Source organism: Mastigoproctus giganteus, chromosome 11 (genome assembly GCF_048544385.1).
Source record: "Mastigoproctus giganteus isolate SK-2022 chromosome 11, ASM4854438v1, whole genome shotgun sequence".
NCBI lineage: Eukaryota > Metazoa > Arthropoda > Arachnida > Uropygi > Thelyphonidae > Mastigoproctus > Mastigoproctus giganteus.
The window spans coordinates 74,145,016-74,169,290 of record NC_143585.1 but is presented as its reverse complement, the minus strand read 5'-3'; the positions used below and the strand labels follow the sequence as shown (position 1 = coordinate 74,169,290).

General features: G+C 36.6%; 1 protein-coding gene across 2 annotated transcripts in view; it reads left to right on the top strand.

The window, feature by feature from the left end:
- Nucleotides 1-24,275, top strand: part of LOC150078128 (mitochondrial carnitine/acylcarnitine carrier protein-like) — a 126,720-nt gene that overhangs the window by 93,734 nt on the left and 8,711 nt on the right. For both annotated transcript variants that reach the window (XM_090384279.1, XM_090384278.1), the window contains exon 7: nucleotides 21,132-21,241. In XM_090384279.1, the coding sequence (XP_090240405.1) occupies nucleotides 21,132-21,241 (110 nt within the window). The remainder of the gene's footprint in view (nucleotides 1-21,131; nucleotides 21,242-24,275) is intronic.

Below are 24,275 nucleotides of genomic sequence, written 5' to 3'. Positions count from 1 at the left end.
TGCACTGTCCAGCGATGTTGACTGGCTTCACTTCCTTGGATTTTATGTGTTTCTTAACTAATAGCATAACCCCTCCTCCCTTCCTATCCTGTCTGTCCTTTCTGTAGACATTGTACTACCTAAATTCCAATTCTGCATTCCTTATATCTGTGTGACGTCACATCTCTGATATCCCAACAAAATCCGCCTTTGATGCTTTGAGCAATACCTCAAATTCATCAAATATATTTACCAAACTCCTAGCATTGGTGTACACACAAGTATACATGCACCTGTTCTTTTTCTTAGCTACCCTAACATAAACCATGTGTTTACTTGTACCACAATGACTCCCAGCAGTCTCTGAAATATCCTGCATCTTGTTTTCCAGGCTTCTGCTCATTCCAATAGAAGCAGTGCAAGAATCACTTTCATCTCTGCCAGTGGCTACTGTTAATCTATTAGTCCTTGTATCCTCCCAAGCTAGCAGTTTTCTGACCCACCTAACACTGCCACGATAGCATCAGCAAATATTCTTGCACCCTTTCTATTTAAGTGTATCCCATCCCTGTAAAAGTAGGCCCTTCTGTTAACAAACGTCTTGATGCTTCATTTTATTACAGTAAAAAAAGTAAACATAATATTTCCTTCTTTAAATTTTTCTATTTATTGTTTTAGTAGTAAACACATTTTTATCTCTTAATGCAATAAGTAGCATTATTGCTTTAACCCTGAACACTTTCCATTTAGAATTTGTGGTTAATATCAGTTGGTTCAGTTGAAGAGAATGTAAAAAACTAAGACAAGTTAGACACCTTTGTAAAAGTAAAATCCCTTCCCTTTACACTTGGCAGTAGTTATATCTTTAAGTAAATCCCACATCAGTGTATTATGATTGGTTCCTTTATCTGGAGATTGTTAATGCACAGTTACTAATGATAATCAGATCAAGAGTATTGCTTTATCTTGTTGCCTCTCTGATATGCTAGCTGTTCTGCTACTATGTAAGCTACTTATCCACAAGTTTCAGTCAATATCTGTGTAGTTCATTATACCCATCAGAGTCATTTAGCCTATAACATATTCCTACTCCCCTCCCCCACACACCATTGCTTATGTCATGCCAAATTGACTTTACATTACAGGTGCAACCCATGTTAACTGGGTGCACTGCCTTAGGTTCCATGTGCTTCTTGAACAAGAGCTTGACTCCTCCCTCCTGTCCTGTCCTGTCTGTTGTTTCTGTACACATTGTACTCACCATATTCAAATTCTGCATACCCATTGTCTGAGTGCCAGTGTTTCTGATATCCTTATAATGTTCACATTTGATGACTTAACCAGTACTTCAAATTTGTTTACTATGCTCCTACCATTAGTGTACAAACAAATGTGTGCTTCTTTTTACTCTTAGTATCTCAAATACATTTTATTTTTATTTTATTTTATTTATTTATTTTTTTTTTTAGGAGCATTAGCAACTAAGGCCATATTGCTCCGGTATATGCGGTGGTCATTCCCTGACCTTTCCGCATCCTCCGTATTTGGTGGTGACGGGCTTGAACCCCGGTCTAATCAAGAAGCATGTGCTACGCACTGCTGCTCCTTCCCACCTGGCTACGGAGGCGCCTCTCAAATACAGCTATCCCGTATATTTGCTTGTCAAGTGAGGATCCCCCACACTTTGCTTTTCAGGCTGCTGCAAGAATCAGTTTCACTTCCCATAGCTGCTATTAAACTATTATTGTGTATATCCCACCCCTCATACTAACAGTTTTTTGATCTACCTAACACTATCTCGGTAGCATCAGCAAATATTCTTACACCCCTTCCATTTAAGTGCATTTCATCTCTGTAAAAACACTTTATCCTCTTGATAATACAGACCAAGAAAAATTCTATCCCGTGAGCCTTCCACCCCCCACCCTCCTCTCTCTCTCTCTCTCTCTCTCTGGGCCATATTGATTGATAAGGCTCTCATCTTGTACTCCCTCTTATCATGTCTGGGAAAAATTCCAGAATCTTTCAGTTTTATTTCTTACTTGCTGCTTTTTCTTAATATTGTTTTGTACCTATTAAGTAAATCCTCAGATCACCTATTCTAATATCATTAGTACCAATATGTACAACAATATCATCATTTTTCTTATTACTTTGCTACCTCTTGTTTTAATAAATAAATTCATAATCAGTACTGCTACATAAAAGTATTTTAATCTGATTGTCTGTTCAGTGAAGATGGTGCATTATACTTGGGCTGCAGCAAGTATATTAAAAATAATCTGTTAGAACAGTTGGGTTGAAATGCACATTATTTCTTCTTTAGCTCCATAAACCTCTTAGTTGCAAGTACCATTTTCCTTCCTTCTCTGACTTTGCCCTAACCTCCATTGTATCTGTCTTATTCATGTCCACTGGAATGTTATCTGACTGCTTCTTCTTGGGCATCTCTCTCGGTATCCCCCCCCACTTCAAGGATTTCAGCAATGGATCTTTCCCATCTTTATCCATACTCTATTTGTCCAGTCATCTCATGACAACCTCTGATTTTACCATTCAGTGTTATAGATTTATAATGTTAAAAGTTCTTTGTGATACTTTTTTTTTCTCTACTGACCCATATGCTAGTCTCTATTTAGTTCAAACATTTTTCTTAAAATTTTTTTTTAACACTACAGATCTAATGAATAATTTTACATACAGTGGACACCACTTATTGTGATCATTTTGGGATTCAGCTAAAGTGATAGCAATTACTGCAGAAACAAGAATGCAGCTGTTCAGCATTGTTTATTGATGCAGAGTATTTAAAAATGAAATGCACAAGGCATAATTATATATGGGTTTTAAGTAATTAACTGTATAATATCGGTGTAGATACACCATAGTTTACCCATAAATTTAAACTACATATGTAGTGTAAAAGGCATAATTTTAATTGTATCTCATATTGTGGCTGCTTTCACAACGAGATACCAGGTATTGCACTACTTTGAATAAGTAACGCTTCTCTAGTAGAGAAGACTACTATTATTTATTCTCAATGGATACCACCACCATCCAGACGGCACTATTTCAAAGCTGTTGGCCTATCATCGGTGGGTGGGATACAATTAAAACGATGCATTTCACATTACGTACATAGTTTAAATTTATGTATGGGTAAACTATGGTGTATCTACACCATTATTATATAGTTAATTACTTAAAACCCATATATAATTATGCCTTGTGCATTTCATCTTTAAATACATTATCTGTACACCATTTGGCATCTCTCATATTGTGGAATCACTTCACAACTGTGATGGCATGTTGCATTACCATGGTATCTGTTCACCCACCAATGATAGGCCAACAGCTTTGAAATGGTGCCGTCTGGGTGGTGGTGGTATCCACTGAGAATAAATAACAGTAGTTTTCTCTACTAGAGAAGTGTTATTTATTCAAAGTAGTACAATACCTGGTATCTTGTTGTGAAGGCAGCCATAATATGAAATACAATTAAAATGATGCCTTCACACTACATACGTAGTTCAAATTTATGGGTAAACGATGGTGTATCTACACCCATATTATATAGTTAATTGATGCAGAGTCAAAATGTATACATAAAAAGGTGGTAGTGGACAGAAAGAAAGAAATATTAAAATAAAGCAATATAAAATACTTTGACTGTCTGCTATTTCTTCAAGAAAGTCATCAATAAAATTGAAACTGTCATGTTTCTGGAAATCCATACGAATAATTAAAGCCATTATAATGATGTTAATCATTACAAATATTAAAATCAAGAATTAGGAAAGGGGGCAATGCTCTATGTAAAACAGTCAGATTGATAGGAGTAGATTCATGGAGTAATGACACCAACAACCATGCTAACCATACAAAGCAACAGCAGTAAGATGCATGCAATGCATCAGTTTGAGAACAAATCGGGATGTTAAACAATCACTTCCATTCACGTGGGTAAATCACAATAAGGCAAAAAAAAAAAAACCAGTAACGTAAACTCCAAATTTAAAAAAAAAAAAAAAAAAAAAAAATCAACAAAAAATCAAAAAATTCAAGTAATCACTAGAATAGGTGTAAACAGACGTTTTGTAAATAAGTTACAAGAAGCGACGTTACTGCTCAAAAAAAAAAAAAAAAAGAGAGAGAGACCAAATGTTTAGTTTGTTTTAGTGCATCACGTCAATTGTTGTGTTCCGTCGCACCGCAAAAAGACAAATTTCGTTTCGTTTTTTTCTTAGGGATCTCAATTTTTTTTTATAGTGAATAATTTTTTTTTTTTTTTTTTGTTTAGAAATCACGAAAATGATGGGCAAATGCAAAGGAGTTGCGCTTTCAGTTAAACAGAAACTTTGAAATTATTCAAATGTTTGAAAATGTTAAATCTTTAATGATGAACAACATAATTTCTGTTGTATGGGCTTATAAATTGGTGAACCACAAAAAAAATAAAGGGATGCTATTAGATTTAATATCGACATCGCAAAAAATAAAGGGAAGCATCGTACTGAACATGCGAGTAGTACTTGGTAAGTTTTTTCGTTTTTTTTCTATCGCCATATTTTTTATGTAGGTTGCTGAACATTTTTCGATACAGTAAGTCTCCGACTTACGCAACTTCGGACTTATGTAAATTTTTTTTCACTCAATTTTTTTTTTTTTTTTATTGTAAAATTTAAAACCAAAAAAAAAAAAAAATAACACAATAAAATAAGCAATCAATAATGACGATCATGGCACGCATAAATTGCACAAGTGAGATACAAGAGTAATAAGCAAAAAATAGGAAAGAGAAGGTTCTTACAATTTATTTATGTGTTTTTTTTTTTATATGACTGAAGATTTTAGTGAAGGGGACACACATTTCACCATAATAACATAAAAATTCACAGAACTGCAGTTATCAGTATTTTCGCAAATGCAATAAGATGAATTTACTACCCGTTTATAATTAGATTCATGAACAGAAAAGCCCAATTACATGTAAAGTGCAAATTATTTTTGTTTTTTTGGTAGTGACCTCCAGAAATGTGCTTTAATAAAATGTGAGCTCGTGCGGGATGATAATAGTGAGTTTTTGCCTTAACCCTGTGAACTTTACAGAAAATTCATTTTGACCGTTATCATGGTGCCAACTAAGAGAATAAGTGACAGCAGTACTAATAAATCTACCTAGAAAAGGAAAGCGATCGATTTGGATCAGAAAATTAAACTAATAATCAAGTATCACGCTGAATTCAGATTTGTCAATAATAATATAGTAGCAATATGTTATTAGTCATTCCTGAGTTACATAAAACTCGAAGTAAGAAGTCCTGGAACGTATCTCTTAACGTATGTCGGGAACTTCTGTATTTTTGGATTAACTGGGATTTCTTTTTTACCATCTTTCCTTGAAAATCGAGAGTCTACTGTATTTCTGGCTTTAATTTTTGCTTGCTTTTTTCCTTTTTTTTTTTATTATTATTATCAAACAAAATTTCCTAGGTATTTGAAAAGTTTAAAACTTGTTTAAAAGTCATATCATCAGTACTATATATTGATGCCATAAACTATTATTTCAGTGTATAATATTTACAGAGTAACATTGTTATATGCTTGACATCCACAGATTAAAATGGTAGCAGTATGTGTTAGTGTACTTCCTAACATTCATGATATTTAAATGTTGAAAAACTTTATATTCTTTATATAAACAACTCATTCCTTTTAGATTTTAATAACAAAAAATAATCTGGATATCAAATGTATTTAAATTTGACATTAAATTGTTTTAGTATATATTTTTCTGTAAGTAATAAAAATTTGGATGAGATCAGGAATGATGCCAACTTAAGTTGAAACGGAGTATAGGTTTAGAAATCTGAAGCTGGGATCAAATCTTTTAAAAATCTTGAAAGAGTTGATCCCAGCATTGTTGGATTTATTAGTTTTTATTGTATTATCAACTTATTATTTTTCTGTTGTATGGGCTTATAAATTGGTGAACCACAAACAACAGTTCCACTTAACTACTATGGTACGGGTATTTCTTTTTCATATTAGATGAGCAGTTTTTTTAAAAAATTTTTTTATTTTTATCAAATACAAGCTTATATGATTATCCTCATTCCAATTGCTACAGTCTTGTATCCTGTATTTTCGTTCCTCTTTGTATGAACTGCTAAAAGTACAATCAGTTCTGCTATAACATGCATTTTGGCAACGCGATTGATATATTATTAGGGAACAATGCAACTATAACGCAATTTTCATGTTGGCTCCTGTGCAATTTCGTCTGCGAGTAACACCAGGTTAATGAAAAACCCGGCATCAAGCTGAACTTAGCAACCTGCACAACAACACATACAAGTTAACGAAGCTAAAAAATGTCAAACGTCAAATGTGTGAGAGCTATATTTCCCATTTACTGTAGTTGTATTGGTCAGAGAGACACTTTTGTTATTCTCTGTATTCACAAGATAACACGTGATATTGCAAGCTGACTTATGTTTTCAGGAGCTCACATTTTTCTGTTCAAACAGAAATTTTGTGAAGTGTGAGCAAGGAGCACATTTCTGGAGGTCACTACCATAAAACAATAAAAACAATTTGCAGTTCCTGGTTCATTGGACTTTTCAGTTAGTGCAATCTAATTATAAACGGGTAGTAAACTTGATCTTACTGCATTTGCGATAATACTAGAATTGTGTGGGTTTTTATGTTATTATGGTGAAATGTGTTTTCCCCTCCATGACATCTTCAATCATATAAATTTTCAGAATCTTCTCTTCGTAAATTTGTCTCACTCGTACAGTTTGTGCTTCCCATGTTAATCATTTTTGATTGCTTATTTTTTTTACTGTTTTAAATTTTACAATAAAAAAAAAAGAAGAAAAAAGAAGAAATTTAACAGAATATCAATCAAGCAAACTTCATATCTTGTCAAGGTAAACTGCAATATTTATTTATTTATTAGAAATTTAAGATGTTTAAATCTGTGTTAGCAATTTTATTGGGTTTCTAACTTTTTTTAGTATTTTACTTAACCAGACTGAACATTTTTTGAGTGCTCTGCCCCTATCCCCCCCCATAAGTCCTGAGTTTTTTAATGTGCAAAATACCATAATGCATAGATTTTTAGGAACACGTGTATCACGTTATAGCAGAACTGACTGTATTCGGCTAGTTAATTTTGGTAATAATTCCACAGTATTTTCCCTAAAGCTTGTCAAATCAGCTTTAAGTTTCTGGAGATGATCTTGAAATATAAAGACTGCATTGTGATTTTTAAATTTTTATTTTTTGAGACACCAATTAACACCTCATGTTTGGTTATTTTTTTTTTCTGAATTACTCTTGGTATCATTCTTTTTATCAGGTTCACTTTCCTTTAACACAGAGGTGTGATTATGATTTTCTCTTTTTAATTAATACTTTCTTATCCTGACAGTGAGATCTGTGAGGCCTTTTTATAGAAACCTCAGCATAAAAATACTTCTTTTCAGAAGAGCGTGTTTTTAACCTACTAATGATAACAGCAGTAATAGAATTATTCCCTCCATTTTCAATGGCATTCAGTTTCTTGAATTTAGAGAAATACACTACATTTTCTGCAGTATTTTGTTCCATTCCCGATGACTGACTAACACATTAACTGCATGCTGATGCACATGTACATCATAGGATTTTTAATAGACTTTGAGGGAACCACCTGATTTTAGGAACCATTTTCTTCCAATTTGATGGATATAAAACTGGATATTTTTGTCAAGCAACCTTTATGGATCTCATTGATTAATTCAGCTGTAGTGGGAGGAAAGCCCAAAAATGTCTCTCCCTTCCCCAATCCAGATTAACTCAATCCAATAATTTTTGAATTCAGTTCATAAAGGCAACAGCGAAAGATTAAATCATGAGAGAATCATAGTTAGGCAAGTTGACCTAACTGGGGTGCTGCCAGGTAAAATATAAAATATTGCCCTGCATAAGGACTTTTTTTAAACACAAAAAACTATAGTTCTAACTCCTAGCATTTAACAGCACACATTCACTGATAGCTTTCAGTGAAATCAAATTTTCAAAAATATTTCATTACCAAATTAAAGGTATGAGTAATTATTTTTAATCAATAAAAGAAAATGGTTATTTAAAAATAAGAATTAGAAATACCTTTATATACAATGTTGGAAGTTAGTTTAATTTTTTTATTGCAACATTGTTGGCTGGCTAGAATGCATTATTTTATAAAACCTCTTGATTGATAGTATTTTCAGTTCAGGCTTTCCTTGATGGAGGTCTGATTTTATATTTATTCATTTAATATTTACTGAGTTAATATTTATATCTTTCATTTGGTTATTATGTTATGATATTTAACTAAAAAATGAATAGCAAATGCTTAGAAAATGGTACTCACCTTGTATAAATCTGCAATAAAATTTTTTTTTTTTTTGATAGATGGTGGTTAAATTTAGGTTGGAAGAAGCATTAAAAGGAACTAAGGCGGGGAATGGGGTGAAAATATTTTAAACAGATTTTAAAATGAGCGCAAGGAAGTAGAAATGCAGATCTCCAATCCTTGGTACATAAAGAGGTTGAAAGACGTAAATGAAAAAAGAGAGAAGACCGGTGGTGCCAATAGTCATTACGAAGGACTTTCGTGAGTAAACCGTCATCAGTTGGCAAATGGAAGAGAAGTGAGCGTTTGTTGTATTTAAAGTTTATCTAAACTCCCATGATGCTCTTTTTGACACGTGGGAACTTTAGCCGCAAGAGGTTCCAAGCTGGTGAAAGGTTGAAGGGAAGTTTAGCGTTAATAATGTTGAGATCAGGATGGTGAGGGCTTCATACATTTGTATTGAAGAATTCTGTAGCTCGATCTAAGTTTAATAATAGTGATGGCAGAGTCAACAAGGGGGGTGTGGTTGTGGGTTTGAGCTTGGGTTGTTAACTCAGTGCAGGATTGACTTGTCTTGAAACTGTTGAAGTGATGGTGATCACCATCACTTCAACTGTTGAAACCATTCGATGCTACCATCGGCAAAACTATGGATAGGATTTCCAGTCAATGGAAGAAGGTCATTGATATACAAGAGGAAAAGAGTGGGGGAAAGAACTGAACCTTGGGGGACACCGGCATTAGTGGAGAAGTTAGAAGACAGAGAGCCATCTACCATCACCCTCAGTGAGCGATCAGAGAGAAAATTGGATAACCAATTACTAAAAACAGTTGGCAGACCATAAGATGGAAGCTTGTTTAGAAGACCTTTATGCCAAACACGATCAAAAGCCTTTGAGATGTCAAGAGCAACTACTTGTGTTTCACCGAACCTTTCCATTGAATTAGTCCATAAATGGGTAACATAAGCCAGAATATCACTAGTGGATCGACACTGGTGGAATCCATACTGGCGATCGTTGATCACACGGAAGGTTTCTAGGTAGTTTAAGAGTTGCCGGTTAATTGATTTCTCCATTATTTTAGAAAGAGTAGAAGTAATTGCAATGGGACGATAATTGGATGGGAGGGATTTGTCGCCCTTTTTAGGAACTGGCTGGATAAGAGCAAATTTCCAAGCAGAAGGAAAAACACCTTTGGATTGTTTGTTTGTTTGTTTGGTTTTTAGGAGCATTAGCAACTAAGGCCATATTGCTCCGGGAATATGCGGTGGTCATTCCCTTGACCTTTCCGCATCCTCCGTATTTGGTGGTGACGGGCTCGAACCCCGGTCTAATCAAGAAGCGTGTGCTACGCACTGCTGCTCCTTCCCACCTGGCTACGGAGACACCAGACACCTTTGGAATAAGAAAGTGAAAAAAGGCGGCAAAGAATAGGAGTAAGTTCAGGAGCACAGGTTTTGAGAACAAGTGGAGAAATACCATCAGGACCTGGAGCTTTCTTAGCATCAAGATTCATCAAAATCCTTCTGATATCCTTTTGACGGAAGACCACAGGATGCATTGAATGGAGCGTGTTAGGAATGGTGGGAGGTGTTTTACCAAGGTCATTAATATGGGCTGGAAGAAAAATGGGATGCTAGCAGGTCAGCTTTATCCTTGGCTGAAGTGACAGAACCATCTGGTTTGGACAGAGGTGGGAGCAGAGATGGACAAAAGTTGCGGCCAATAGCTTTGGCAAGAGACCAGAATGCTCGGCTACCATTAGGGCAAGAAGCAAGTTTTCTACTCTTAGTCTGTTCAAACTCTAGTTTGGACTGATTAATAACTGCTTTACAATTGTTGCGAGCTTTGGTGTAGGCAGAAAATGAAACTGAAGAATTAGAAACAAGCCAAGTACGATATGCAACATTCTTCTCTTGGACAGCCTTAGCACATTTATTGGAAAACCAAGGTTTAGATAGGACGAGATTTTAAAGTGGAGTGTGGGATAAAGGATTCCATTTGTGCAAAAATAATTTCACTGACACGATCTGAGCAAACGTTGACATCAGAAGTTTTGAAACAGTAATCAGACCAAGGAAAAGAAGAAAAGAAGTCTCGCAGGTCATCCCATTTTGCATTCTTGTCATGCCAAACAATACGAGGTTGGGAATAGCCATGAGATAAAGGTTCCATTGGAGAAGAGACAATCACCAAGTTGTGATCTGAAGTGCCTAAAGGACCTCTCACTTCAACCTTGTACTTAGAAGGGTTGTTTGTGAGAAAAAGATCAAGCGTATTGGCTGTATGATTAGGATTGTCCGGTATTCTTGTAGGTAAATGAACAATCTGTGCTAGGTCATTAGTAATTGCAAAAGCCTCAGCATCTCGACCTGCTGGGCCGGTGTGACTAGAAAACGGAAGCCAGCTGGAGTTGTGAACGTTAAAATCACCAAGGAAAATTACCTCACTGTTAGGAAAGTTGGACTGGAGAAAGTCAAGTTGCAAAGAGAGGAAGTCAAAGAGCTCCAAGTGATTAGTGGAGTTCGGAGAATGGTAGAGACAACAGATGAATTTGACACAATGAGGTAGAGAGAGACTTTAAGCCAGAGAAGATCAAAGAGAGGAGATTCCAAATTGCCAAGTCTCTGACAGGGAATATCAGAACGGACATATGCACAAGTACCACCTTTGAGGCGAAAGGAATCATACAGCGAATAATTTGGGCATCTGAGATGAGCAGTAGTTGAATCAACCGATAACTGAGATTCTGTCAGAAAAAGTACATGGGGTTTGGCAGACTGGAAGTGGAAATGGACATCGTTGAGACCACGTATATTTGTGAAATGAATTAGGAAGTCCTTGGGAGGTTTAGATCTTTTCGCAGATAAGCTTGCTCTATTATTTTGACAATTCATGGTGTATTCAATAGTAAGAAAAAGTGGGTGGGACATGCTTCATGAAGTAATGAAATTTTGGATATGGCGTACATGTGGTAAGAATATACCCAAATCCTTGACATAACGTGGCCTCGACAATGCTCCCCACATGCACACTACTCGGACTCCCTCCAGTCACTATCTGGCAGAGTAGAGGTAGCAAGATTATACACTAGCTGATCCGGAAGCCTCCTAGAGAGTTACCAATAGGTTTGGTCTGGTGTACTATCTAGCGGCCGGCCTGCGAACACCGTTTTAGAGCTGTACCCTCGAAATGTAAGGAATATTGGATCTCGCCACGACATTCGTCATAACCTCAAAAATCATCAATCATACTGCATGATGGAAGAGATAGGGAAGGGTTGGCCGGAACTTAGCTCTAGAGACTAAACATGGGTTCCACCACTTCAAGCCTCCAATAAGCAAAGTTGGTGGTATTTCACCGGTTGATGAGAGTCATCTACCACCTAGTACTGCCTGGTAACATAGAGGGGCGGCGTTCCTCCATGTGGTGTGATCGCCACACCTCGACCCCTGCTTACGTTGGTTCACACCTGGATGGTCACCAACCATGTACTTGTTCATGGAGGTTATAACCAGGATTACTAACAGTCCCGCCATCGTGAAGGTTGCAAGCAGAGGATTTGGCTGTCATAGACCGTCCGGCCTTCGCCGAAATTGGGTCCATATTGGGTCCATATTGAGGCTATATCGAGAAGGAAAAAAAAAAAGTGCAAGCTACTATTAGTTGACATAAGAAGCAATAAAGCAAAACAGTAGCAACAATTGTTCCTGAAAGGCGAAAAGATCAGATTTCCTTTCTTCAATGTGTATTGCACCTACTAGCAGAAAATCAAGGAAATTCATCTATTGGAGAAAAACTAACACTGCAATTCACATTTGATAAAAAAAAAAAAAAAAAAAAAGTTTGCTCTATTGTAATTGTTTTTAGGGAACAATATCAGAACAGCAGTTTCCTGGATTTGATCTTCTAATGGAATTTCAAGAAAATATTTCTATTCATATTGCGTTATAAACTTCGAAAACTTGTGCGCCAAAGAAAAAAAAAATTATCCACTATGAATAATGGATTGTTTTTTGAAATGTATATTCTTCACAAAACTGCAGTATTTTCGAACAACACCAAGCTAATGGATTATGCTCAAAAAGAATAGTTAGAAAATATTTGCTTGGTATGCTTTGATGTTATCACAAAGGGAGAAATTCAGCTTTAGTACACAAGCTGAATAAATGGTCTCAGAAAGTTTTTAAATTCTGTACAGTGGGATCAACTGACGATGTTACCAACAGTAAATTCTAAGTGGGAAACATTCAAGGAATTAATCGTGGATGCTACTAAAAGTTTCATACCTATTAAGAAATATTGTTCAGGGTTTAAGCCTAAATGGTTATCAAATGAACTAATGAGACTCGTAACAGAGAAGAAAAATGCATGGGATACATATAAATTATCAAGCAACTCAGAAGCCTATGGCAGATATAAGCTAGTCTGTAATCAGGTCACAAAGAAGGTTAGGCAGGCGAAGGCAGATTACGAGAAATTCTTGGCAAAAGATGCTAAGAAAAACAGCAAGGATTTCTTTACTTATATAAACTCTAAAAGGAAGGGGATGAATCTGATTGGTCCACTTGACATCAATGGTTTGACTGTTGATGATCCTGCTCAGATAGCAAACAAACTGAATGAGTATTTTGCATCTACATTCACACGAGGAATTATTTATTACAAAATCAGTTATTACAAAATTAATGATTTTGTAATAACTGAGAGCAAAGTGGAGGAGAAATTGTTGAAGTTAAACATAAGAAAAGCACCTGGGGTGGATGGGATCTATCCAGTTACATTAAAGGAGGCGGCAAAGCAACTAAGCAAACCCTTAGCCATAATTATGAGAGCATCCTTGGACTCAGGAGAGGTTTCCATGTACTGGAGATGTGCAAATGTATCCCCAATTCACAAAGGGGGATCAAAGGATGACAAGAGTAATTACAGACCAGTTAGTTTAACTTCTGTTCCGGGTAAAATAATGGAGTCACTGGTTAAAGATGCATTGCAGGATCATCTAGACAAGACTGCAGCAATAATTCAGACTCAGCATGGGTTTGTTAAGGGAAAGTCTTGTCTGACAAATTTGACAGGCTATTATGATGTGGTTACAAAGGAACTGGATGCAAAAAATAATTTTGATATCATATATTTGGATTTCAGGAAAGCTTTTGACACTGTTGCGCATGGAAGACTATTGTACAAATTGGAGCAGAATGGTATTAAGGGTAAGTTGCTACAATGGATAAAAGGATGGTTAAGTGGGAGAAGACAGAGGGTGGTAATCAGTGGGTGCTGCTCTTCGTGGACTAATGTTATTAGTGGAGTTCCACAGGTTTTGGTGTTGGGTCCACTGTTGTTTTGTATATTTATCAATGATATTGATGAAGGTATATCAGGCTTAATGTCGAAGTTTGCAGATGATACAAAGGTTGGCAGGGTTGTTAATGACAGTAATGGCAGGGTGTATGAGCAAGTGTATGAGCTTATGCAGCATCAGCCAAAAAAAAAAACGAATCACACCATTCCCTCCAAATGCCTGTCCAGTTCCTGCTTAAATTTATTCAACCTATCAACTTCCACGACAGATGGAAGTTTGTTCCAACAATTAATCACCTGCTGGCTAAAGGCAAATTTCCACACATCTATTCTACATCTGTCCTTAATTAATTAATTAGAATTTATGCCCCCTTAGGTTCGTAATCTGAACAAGTGGTAGGATCCCATCAGAATTCAGCATTCTCAACCCATTCAAGGCCTTATACACCTCAATCAGATCACCGCGCAGGTGCCTAAGTCTCCAGCCACTGCAGTTTGCAGAACTTAAGCCTCTCTTGGTAAGAGGATCCCTTCATTCCCCTCACCAATCTTGCTGCCCTTCCCTGTATATGCTCAAGCAAATCTACATCCTTCCTAAAATGAGGCCTCCAGACCCGTACGCAGTACTCAAGGTGTGACCTGACCATTGCCTTATACAGAGGGACAATCACCTCCTTCTCCCTGCTAGCAAAATTCCTATATATCATTGACAAAACCCCATGACCTGCCCTGGCAGCCTGTCTGCATTGCTCAGAAAACTTCATATCTGACTGCACAATTACTCCCAGATTTTTTTCATTTTCTACCACCTTAAAAGTAGTACCACACAGTTGGTACGTTTCTCTGGGGTTACTTCTACCCATATGCAGTACTTTGCATTTGTCAAGGTTAAACTTCAGTTGCCACTTCTTAGCCCATCTGCCCAAATTATCTAGATCCTGTTGCAGTAGCACACTGCCATTACTGTCAGTGTGCTACTGCAACAGGATCACACTGACAGTAATGGCAGTGTGCTACTGCAACAGGATCTAGATAATTTGGGCAGATGGGCTAAGAAGTGGCAACTGAAGTTTAACCTTGACAAATGCAAAGTACTGCATATGGGTAGAAGTAACCCCAGAGAAACGTACCAACTGTGTGGTACTACTTTTAAGGTGGTAGAAAATGAAAAAAATCTGGGAGTAATTGTGCAGTCAGATATGAAGTTTTCTGAGCGATGCAGACAGGCTGCCAGGGCAGGTCATGGGGTTTTGTCAATGATATATAGGAATTTTGCTAGCAGGGAGAAGGAGGTGATTGTCCCTCTGTATAAGGCAATGGTCAGGTCACACCTTGAGTACTGCGTACGGGTCTGGAGGCCTCATTTTAGGAAGGATGTAGATTTGCTTGAGCATATACAGGGAAGGGCAGCAAGATTGGTGAGGGGAATGAAGGGATCCTCTTACCAAGAGAGGCTTAAGTTCTGCAAATTGCAGTGGCTGGAGACTTAGGCACCTGCGCGGTGATCTGATTGAGGTGTATAAGGCCTTGAATGGGTTGAGAATGCTGAATTCTGATGGGATCCTACCACTTGTTCAGATTACGAACCTAAGGGGGCATAAATTCTAATTAATTAATTAAGGACAGATGTGTGGAAATTTGCCTTTAGCCAGCAGGTGATTAATTGTTGGAACAAACTTCCATCTGTCGTGGAAGTTGATAGGTTGAATAAATTTAAGCAGGAACTGGACAGGCATTTGGAGGGAATGGTGTGATTCGTTTTTTTTTTTTGGCTGATGCTGCATAAGCTCATACACTTGCTTTCTTGTATCACATGCCACTACTACTACTAATTCACCATCTATGGTCATATGCTGTTCTGAGCTGCAATAAAATGATGTACCCACTGAAAAATAGATTTACTCCCTAAAAAAATAGACTTGTCCCCTAAGTATGTTAGGATTAACATCCATTATTTCATGTTTTTTTAGTAGTTATCAGACTTTCAATATCCTTCAAGAGTTTATCATTGTCTTGAGCAATAGAACTTGTAATTGTATTGCAAAACTATATCTACAATTTTTAAGAGTACAAATTAATGGTAACATACACAAGTAGTTTTGATCAGTAGTCTTATCACACTGTTTTGTTGACTTGATACAAAAGATAGCATGTCAAATGTTTCCATGAAAGGTCTACAAGTAATATATGTCTACTTACATTTGTTAACAGATCAATAAATAAATCTTACATTTTCCACAGAATTCATGCATTTAATGCATTGCTTGCAGAAATACAATTATTGTAACAAGAGGAGCAAGCAGAAACTGGCATTTAACAGACAGATAACTAAGTAAAGCTTGTAATTTTATACAAAAATCTTATCTAATTATTTTTACATTAGTGCATAAATTATTTTTACACTACTATCCTCCAGAACTGTAGGAAGCAAAAGGTGGTAGTAATGTTCTTCTGTCAACCAATGGTGTATCCAGAAAAGTCTTAATGGAACACATACATTTCTGCACATTTTGTTTATACATGTTCTTACATGACAACTTGTCTGCGAAGTTGTCATGTAAATATGTAAATACTAGAATAAATCTACACTCATAAGTTCTGGTCTTAAAAGTATGAATGTTATATTTGAATGGTACCTAGAACATCTGTTCACCGCCACTTCATTTCACTGTGAAGATATACAGTATATGTAATGCGGCGTTTGTGTGAGTGGTGCATGTTATGTTGTTCTGCCCATTTGGCTACCCAGAAGTCGCCATCATCTGGACGGCCACTTCGGTGTACACTTCCCTTTCCATGAGAAGGTAGGCCAAGTCTATTGTTTGCACAGCCGATGCCAAAAGAAATGAAAACCCACACCCACCAGAGGAAGTGCAATATCAATGTGTGCAGGAGAATCTTTGGCTGCCTAAGTCAGGGAGAAAAAAAAAAACTATAGTGGAGAAAATTCACTTACCAAAATTTTAGAAAACTATAAACACATAATGTACATATATACAAATAGACGAATAATCAGGTAACCACTAAAGTGAATTTGAACTCCAATTCAAAGTCATAATAATAAACATTTTGATGAAAATCTCGAAGCACTAGAAGGTACAATAGAGTCTAATGTGGAATCTCCTTAGTTGAAAGTAAGGTTGGTAGTCGGTACTTGTAGAATCTCTGATGATAAGATCATAGTTGAGAATCATTCCATAGAAGTAGCAGGAACAGCAGTCCATCGAAGAGACAGCAATGAGAGCAGATGTAGGCACTAAAGAAACTGATTGCAGTTAAGGTTATGGCGGCAACAGGTGAAACGCTTCTGTGAGCATCAAGAGTAGCAATTCAAATGGAGAAGAGGTATAACGTAAAACTTGTCTGACAATCGCGACAAGGAGAACTGGGTACACTGCATAACACAGTATTCATAGCAAAAGGCATCATGTACATGACAGTATATAATTCAAGTATCGATATATAGTTAAAACATAAACGTACTGTATGAACATCACCTTCACAAAGCAGTAACAAAAGATAAGGTTATGGAAACGTACTTTAAAGATAGTAAAAAGTAAGGCTAACTAGAGTCGATAAGAAGTTTGTTGAAATTGAGGATACTGTTGAAAAGGTTATTACTGTAGGTTACTGATGGTGAGTATTGCAATTTGAATTTGGGTGATTCTTCTAGCAAAAACTTCCTTGTCATAAGTTTGAAGAGCTTGAAGTGTGTCATGATTTTAAACAAGCAGGGGCTCTTGACCTGTAGTAAGATAGCCAGTGTGCGAAATTAGTGAATTTCTAAGGTCAGTCATTATAGAGTTGGTAATCATATAAAACATATTTCCAGTTGTCGATATTGCCACACAAAGTTTAGTTTGAGAAAGACAGAATTTATAAGGTTTTTTATTAAGCGAGCCTTGTCCATGTTTATATTTTACTATTATATTTAACTATTGGGTGACTTGTTTCTATGTACAATTATATAGTATGAATCAGAGCTGTAATACTCAATATGTTCTATGTTGATAATATCTGGATGGTATCATACGGAAGTGTTCTACGTACTATATTGAGGTAAACCCCTCTTATTATTTTACTAATATGTACAATTATGTAATTCTATGTACGGTGCAAATTTGCTCAATCTTATCAGCTACTATGGCATAGTTACAAAGAAATTCAATGCAAAAAATAAGTTTGACATCATATGTTCAGATTTCAGTAAAGCTTGATTCCACATGAAAGACTTCTGTACATGGAACACTGGCATTAAGGGTAGGTTACTGCTGTGGATAAAGGAATGATTGAGTGACAGGAGACAGATTGGATATTAATAGCCACTGCCCTTCATGGGCTAATACTGTTAATGGTCCCTAAGGGTTCATTGCTGGACCCTTTACTGTTTTCAGTGTTTGTTAACAGCATTGATGAAGGCATATGAAGTTTAATATATGAGAAGTGGCAATTCCATAGTTTGCTGATGAAACCAAGTTTGATAAGATGGTTAATGAGAAGAATCAGGGTATGCTCCTTAGAGAAGTTAAGCAGATGGGTTGAGAAGTGGCAATTAAGATTTAACATTGATAAATACCAGGTATTCACTTTAATAGCTGTAATCCTAGAATAACATATCAGTTAGGTGGTACCATACTCAAGTTGGTGGAGGATGTAGTTGTATAGTCTGACACAAAGTTCTCTGAGCGGTGCAGACAGGTTTCTAGGAGTGCTTATGGAGCTTTGTCAATGATATACAGGAATTTTGTAAGCAGGGATAATAAGGTGATTATCCTTTTCCTTAAGGCAATGGTTATAGGCTATGTGCTGCATTCAGGTCTGCAAGACTCGTTTTAAGAAGGATGTGGATCTCTTGGGAACAGGTGCAGAGAAGGCGCTACCAGATTAGTCAAGGGCATGAAGGGATACTCCTACCATGAAAGAGTTCAATTCTGCAAACCACAGCACTTACAAACTAGGCACCTAAAAGGAGACCTGATTGAAGCGTTTAATGCTTTAAATGGATTGAGTAAACAAAATGCTGATGACCTTACTCATTCTTGGACAACACACATAATGGGACACAAATTTAAATTGAAAATGTATGGTTTCAGGATAGATGTGCTTAAATTTACTTTCAGCCAGAGAATACTTCATAAGATGAATATTATCGTATTTCCCCATGTATAAGACATGCCCCTTTTCGAAAAATTTGGGGTCTAAAAACTGGGTGCGTCTTACACAGTGGTTATAGATTTTTTTACTTGCATTTTGCGCTTGTTGTCTTTGCGCTCATTGTTTCGCACTTGTTACCAGTATATTAGGTTACATTTTGCCACATCCTGCCCAGAAATGGCTGAGAAAAGATTTTCGTACAGTGCTGAATTCAAGTTAAAAGTGATCCAGTTTGCAAAAGTGAATGGAAATCGTGCTGCTGAATGTAAGTTTGGTCCTCCTCCAACTGAGAAAACAATCAGAGACTGGCTACGGGAAGAAGAAACTCTACTGAAAACGCCACGGCAGAAGGCCATGAGAGGCAAGTCAGCAAAATGGCCTGATTTAGAGAGGGAATTGAAGATATGGATTGAAGAGCAAAAGGCAATTGGAATTCCTGTGTTCACAAAGATGGTTCTGCATGAGGCAAGAAGAATTGCTGATGAAAAAGAAGTTACTTATTTCAAAGGAGGACACAATTGGTGCTTCAGGTTCATGAAACAGAATGGACTAAGCATGCATACCCGCACCAGACTTGCCCAAAAGATGCCTGAAAGCTATGAGCAGAAGGTTCTTGAATTTCATTGTTTTGACATTCAATGTCGGAAGACACATCAGTTTGAGTTGGGACAGATTGCAAATATGGACGAAGTCCCCCTTCAATTTGATGTCCCAAGTAACTGTTGATAAGAAGGGAGTGAAAACTGTAACTGTGAAGACAAGTGAACATGAAAAGAGCCATTATACAGTTGTTCTAGCTTGCTGTGCCAACGGAACCAAGCTGCCTCCTATGCCGATTTTCAAACGCAAAACAATGCCAAAAGAAGACATTCCTCGAGGAGTGATTGTCCACGTTCATAACAAGAGTTGGATGGATCAGGATGGGATGAAGATCTGGTTTGAGAAAGTTTGGAGCAGGAGACCAGGTGGGCTCTTATGCAAACCTGCCCTATTGGTGCTTGATCAGTTCAGGGCACACATAACAAAAAACACAAAGAAGATTGCTGCAGAGCAAAAAACAAAACTTGCCGTCATACCTGGAGGCTTGACATCCCAGCTCCAACCACTTGATGTCAGCATTAATAAACCCTTCAAAGCTGACATGAGAGACGAATGGAACCAATGGATGAAGTCTTCTGGGGACAATTTGACACCAGCAGGAAGAGTGAAGAAACTAACTATAGGAGAAGTTTGTACCTGAGTGAAAAGATCCTGGGATAATATCAAGATTAAGATCGTTGTCAAGTCATTTAAGAAGTGTGGCATTTCAAATGCCATAGATGGAACTGAGGACGAGGCAATATATGAAGACAGTGATTCGTCATCAGACACAGATGAGGACAAGCTAATGGATGGGACTTTCGACAGTGATGAGGAGTTGTATGAATTTTATGATGAATAAAACTTGAGTTCAATAACTTTATGTAATACATTTTTTTTTTCAAATTTCGGGCCCCAAAATTAAGGTGCATCTTATACATGGGGAAATATGGTATTTCTCAGAAAGATCAATAGTCCTTCCAGAATGGTTTTCATTATAACCACATTAACATTGATAAATATCATATGGGCCAGCCTGTAAATATATATAATAGTTAATAAAAATGAAAACAAATACAATTTAACAACTATTTGCTGAGAATAGTGTTTATTCTTGGTGCCATTCTTATATGCAATACACATGCATAATTACATAAAAAAAACAGTTTAAATAAGTCATGTAAATATCATAAATTACATCAATAAATATAATATTAATAGAGTAATATGGGCTTGAAATTGGTTTCAGGATTTAAATTGCATAAATTATTTTAGTAAACTGACATATGGCACATCTTGTATGTTCCTTTTTCCTTTCCAATTATCATTAATAGGTAAAGGCCTATTACAAAAGAGTTTGGAAAAAGAACAGTGATCTCTTCTTACATTAAATAGAGATGGTGAATAATCCCATAGTTCTAGAATTTATTTTCCAGTATCATTATAGCTTTGAACCCATTAAAATTAGTGTCTTATTAATTGAAAGGGGAATGACAGAAGTTCTATTTATTTACTGCATGTGGTAGTAAATAACTTAAAATATTAAACTGAAAATTAAAAGTTTCATAAGACATAATAGATTTTATTTATGGCTGTAATCTGTGTGTTTTTTTTTTTTTTTTTTTTGTAAGTGATTTTTGAAAAATAAATCTGCTTAAAGTAGTTTGTATATTAAATCAGTCAACTTCCTAGCTAATTTCTTTAATTCATTTCTCTAATAGTCGCAGTGATTTGAGTGCTTGGAGAACTATTCTTGCTGGAGGTACTGCAGGCATTTGTAATTGGCTGGTTGCAATTCCTCCTGATGTCCTAAAATCACGTTTGCAGACTGGTAAGCTATTGAGTTTAAAATAGAAGTTTGAGAGATTTTTGTATGAAAATTATGGTCTAATATCAAAATGATGGTCTAATACGGATAATATCAACTGGACCTGTTTCACCAGAACCCTCTACCAACACAAAATTAACACCTCCTCCTTCTATATGATAGTTGTTTCTGACTGAAAATTGTGATTCTTTCAATTAAGTTAATATTAAATATTATGTATCTTTTTTAACATTTTTTTTTGTATGTTTTTATCCAATGGAGTTTAAGAATTTTAAAGTATTTTTTTTTCCTCTAAAATCGATTTAAATGAAAAAACTAATGTTCACATTTAAACCAACTTTGTTGTGAGCTTTAATAAAAAAACGAACAAAAAAAAAGTGGTGGAAACACTCCATTAGTTACAGTGTATAGTTTTTGACGTGTTGAGACGGTCAACAGGACTCCCTCCTTGACTATATACTGAAAAACCCAGAAAACTAGTGGTTAGTGATCACAGGTTAGTTGCTGGAGTTTTAAGATTCCCTAAATTGAAGAGGATCAAAATAACAAAAGAGAAAAAACTAAGGGTGTGGAAGTTGAAAGAGGAAAAAGGGGCAATGTTCAGGAAGGTTGTACCTAAGACAGTGGTGAACAGTGTGGAATCAGAATGGAAAGCATTCAAAGACTGTATAGTAGGACTGACAGAGCAGGTTTGTGGAAGGACAAGCAATAGAAGGAGATGGAAAGAAACCCTGGTGGAATGATAGGATGAGAGAGGCTGTGAAAATCAAGAATAATGCATTCGGGATCTACTTTCAGAACAGAAATGATGAGAATAAAGAGAGATATGAAACTGTGAATAGAGAGGCTAAGAGGATAGTTAACGAGGAGAGAAGACCGTGGTTGGAAGAATGGAGTGAAACTCTATGACAAGATATCGACAGTAATAAAAAGATGCTTTATGGTGAGTAATAAAAGAAGAGATGATGAACAGAACAAATACTTGGGTGAGAACCTAATAACCAAGAATGAAGAGATATTTTGAAAATCTGTTGAATGTGCAGGACAGCCAGCAAAAGGGACAAAGGCAGGTTGATCATAGAAGAGGGGATGGAAGAGAAGATACGGAGAGAGCAGACAGACTTGACGTGGAATGATGTAGGTGCAGGCATGGAAATACATCAAGACAGGTAAGTATGCTGGTATGGATGAGATAAATACAGGCGAGGCAGGGATAGCGTGGACATACAAACTGTTTGTAGAATCTGGGATGAGACAGGTGCCGAAGGACTGGAAAGAAGGTTTGTTCATCCCGTTGTTCAAGAAGGGGAACAGGAAAATTACTAGAAAATTATTCGTGTTCCAATTATTAGAGCCATCACACTGACAACACATGTGAGTAAGTTGTATGAGAGTGTTAGCGTGGAAGATAAGAGGAATGATTGAAAACAGGCAGGTCGATGGTGGATCTAATTTTCTGATCTTTCATAATACTTTTCCATCAGTTGCCTGATGGAAAAGTATTATGAACACAATAAAGAATTATGTATGGCATTTTTGGATATAAAGAAAGCATTTGATGCCATAAAGATAAAGTGGGAGGTTTTGAGAAACTTGGGGATAGAGGAACATCTTGTGGAGAGAATTGAGAATATTTGCACCAATACAGTGAGCAAAGAATGGGGTTGGAGAGCTTTGAAATAACATCAGGTTTGGGGCAAGGAGGCATCCTGTCACAACTACTATTCATAGCTGTCGTGAATGATGTGCAATGTAGAGTGGTGGAACAAATTGGACAGGACCAGATGAAAGTCATGCTCTTCGCAGATGACCTCTGCATATGGGAAAAGAGCAGGGAACAAGTGCAACAGAAAGTTGATATATGGGCTAGTATGGCCAATGAATTTGGAGTGGTTTTCAGTCAGGAGAAGAGTGAAGTAATGGTTCGAAAGAGGAGTGGCGAGCTTGACGGATACATTACAGTGGAAGGGAAACAGCTAAAAATGGTTAACAACTTCAAGTATCTAGGAAGCACCATTACAAAGAATGGAGTGATAGACAAAGAAATAAGTAGAAGGATAAAGCGGGCAGGAATTTCTATAGGCAGACAAGAGATCTGATATGGGACAGGAACATACCACTGAAGTGTAAGGCTATATATATTATATATATATATATATATCAGGCCTATTACGTACCAATTATGATGTATGCATCTGAAATTTGGACTATGAGGAAAAAGGATGAAAGCAGAATTCAGGGGGCAGAAATGAGATTTGTGAGGAGCATAGCTGGAAAGACAAGACATGACAAAATCAGGAATATGATTAGGGCGAGTATTTAGGTTGAAAAACTCCAGAATTTTATTTTTGAAGGTCCCGTTTGAAATGGTTTGGACATATCAAGAGGATGAATGAGAGGCATTTGCCAAGAATGTTTGATTTACAATTAAGGGACAAAAGACCAAGAATGAGATGGCAAGACCATGATAAAGACCAATGTCATTAAGTGAGGAGTGAAGTATGTGGGCAGGGCATGGTGGCGAGGCTTCATACGTCAACCCGTGGAATAGCAGAACGATGACAGATAAAGATAAATTAAAATAAAGTTTGGTTCTTGTAAATTTATTTTTATATTTTAGACAGATGTTTTAGTGGCAAGTGTAAAATACTCAATGTACATTATAATAACATTTTAATAAATCCTGTACATCGTAAGTTCGTTATTAATATCCCGCATAGCACATAGTAGGTACCTGGACCGCTCCTCTGGAGTATGGTATTGGATGAGTTTCTGGCCTTCAACCTAGGGAAAGTCCATTTGCAGATGACCTGATACTGACTGTTGCTGCAGACAACAGACTTTAATTGGACACCCAGGCAAATCAAGCAATTCAAATTCTACAAGACGGATGAAGATCCATTTTTTAAGATCTCCCTGGGAAAAACCTCCTCAATGCTGAAAGGAACGTTAAATCTCCATAGACCACTGCAAATTAAATTAGAAAATACAACTATCGAACTATTCAGTGAGATGAAATACCTAGGAGTCATACTGG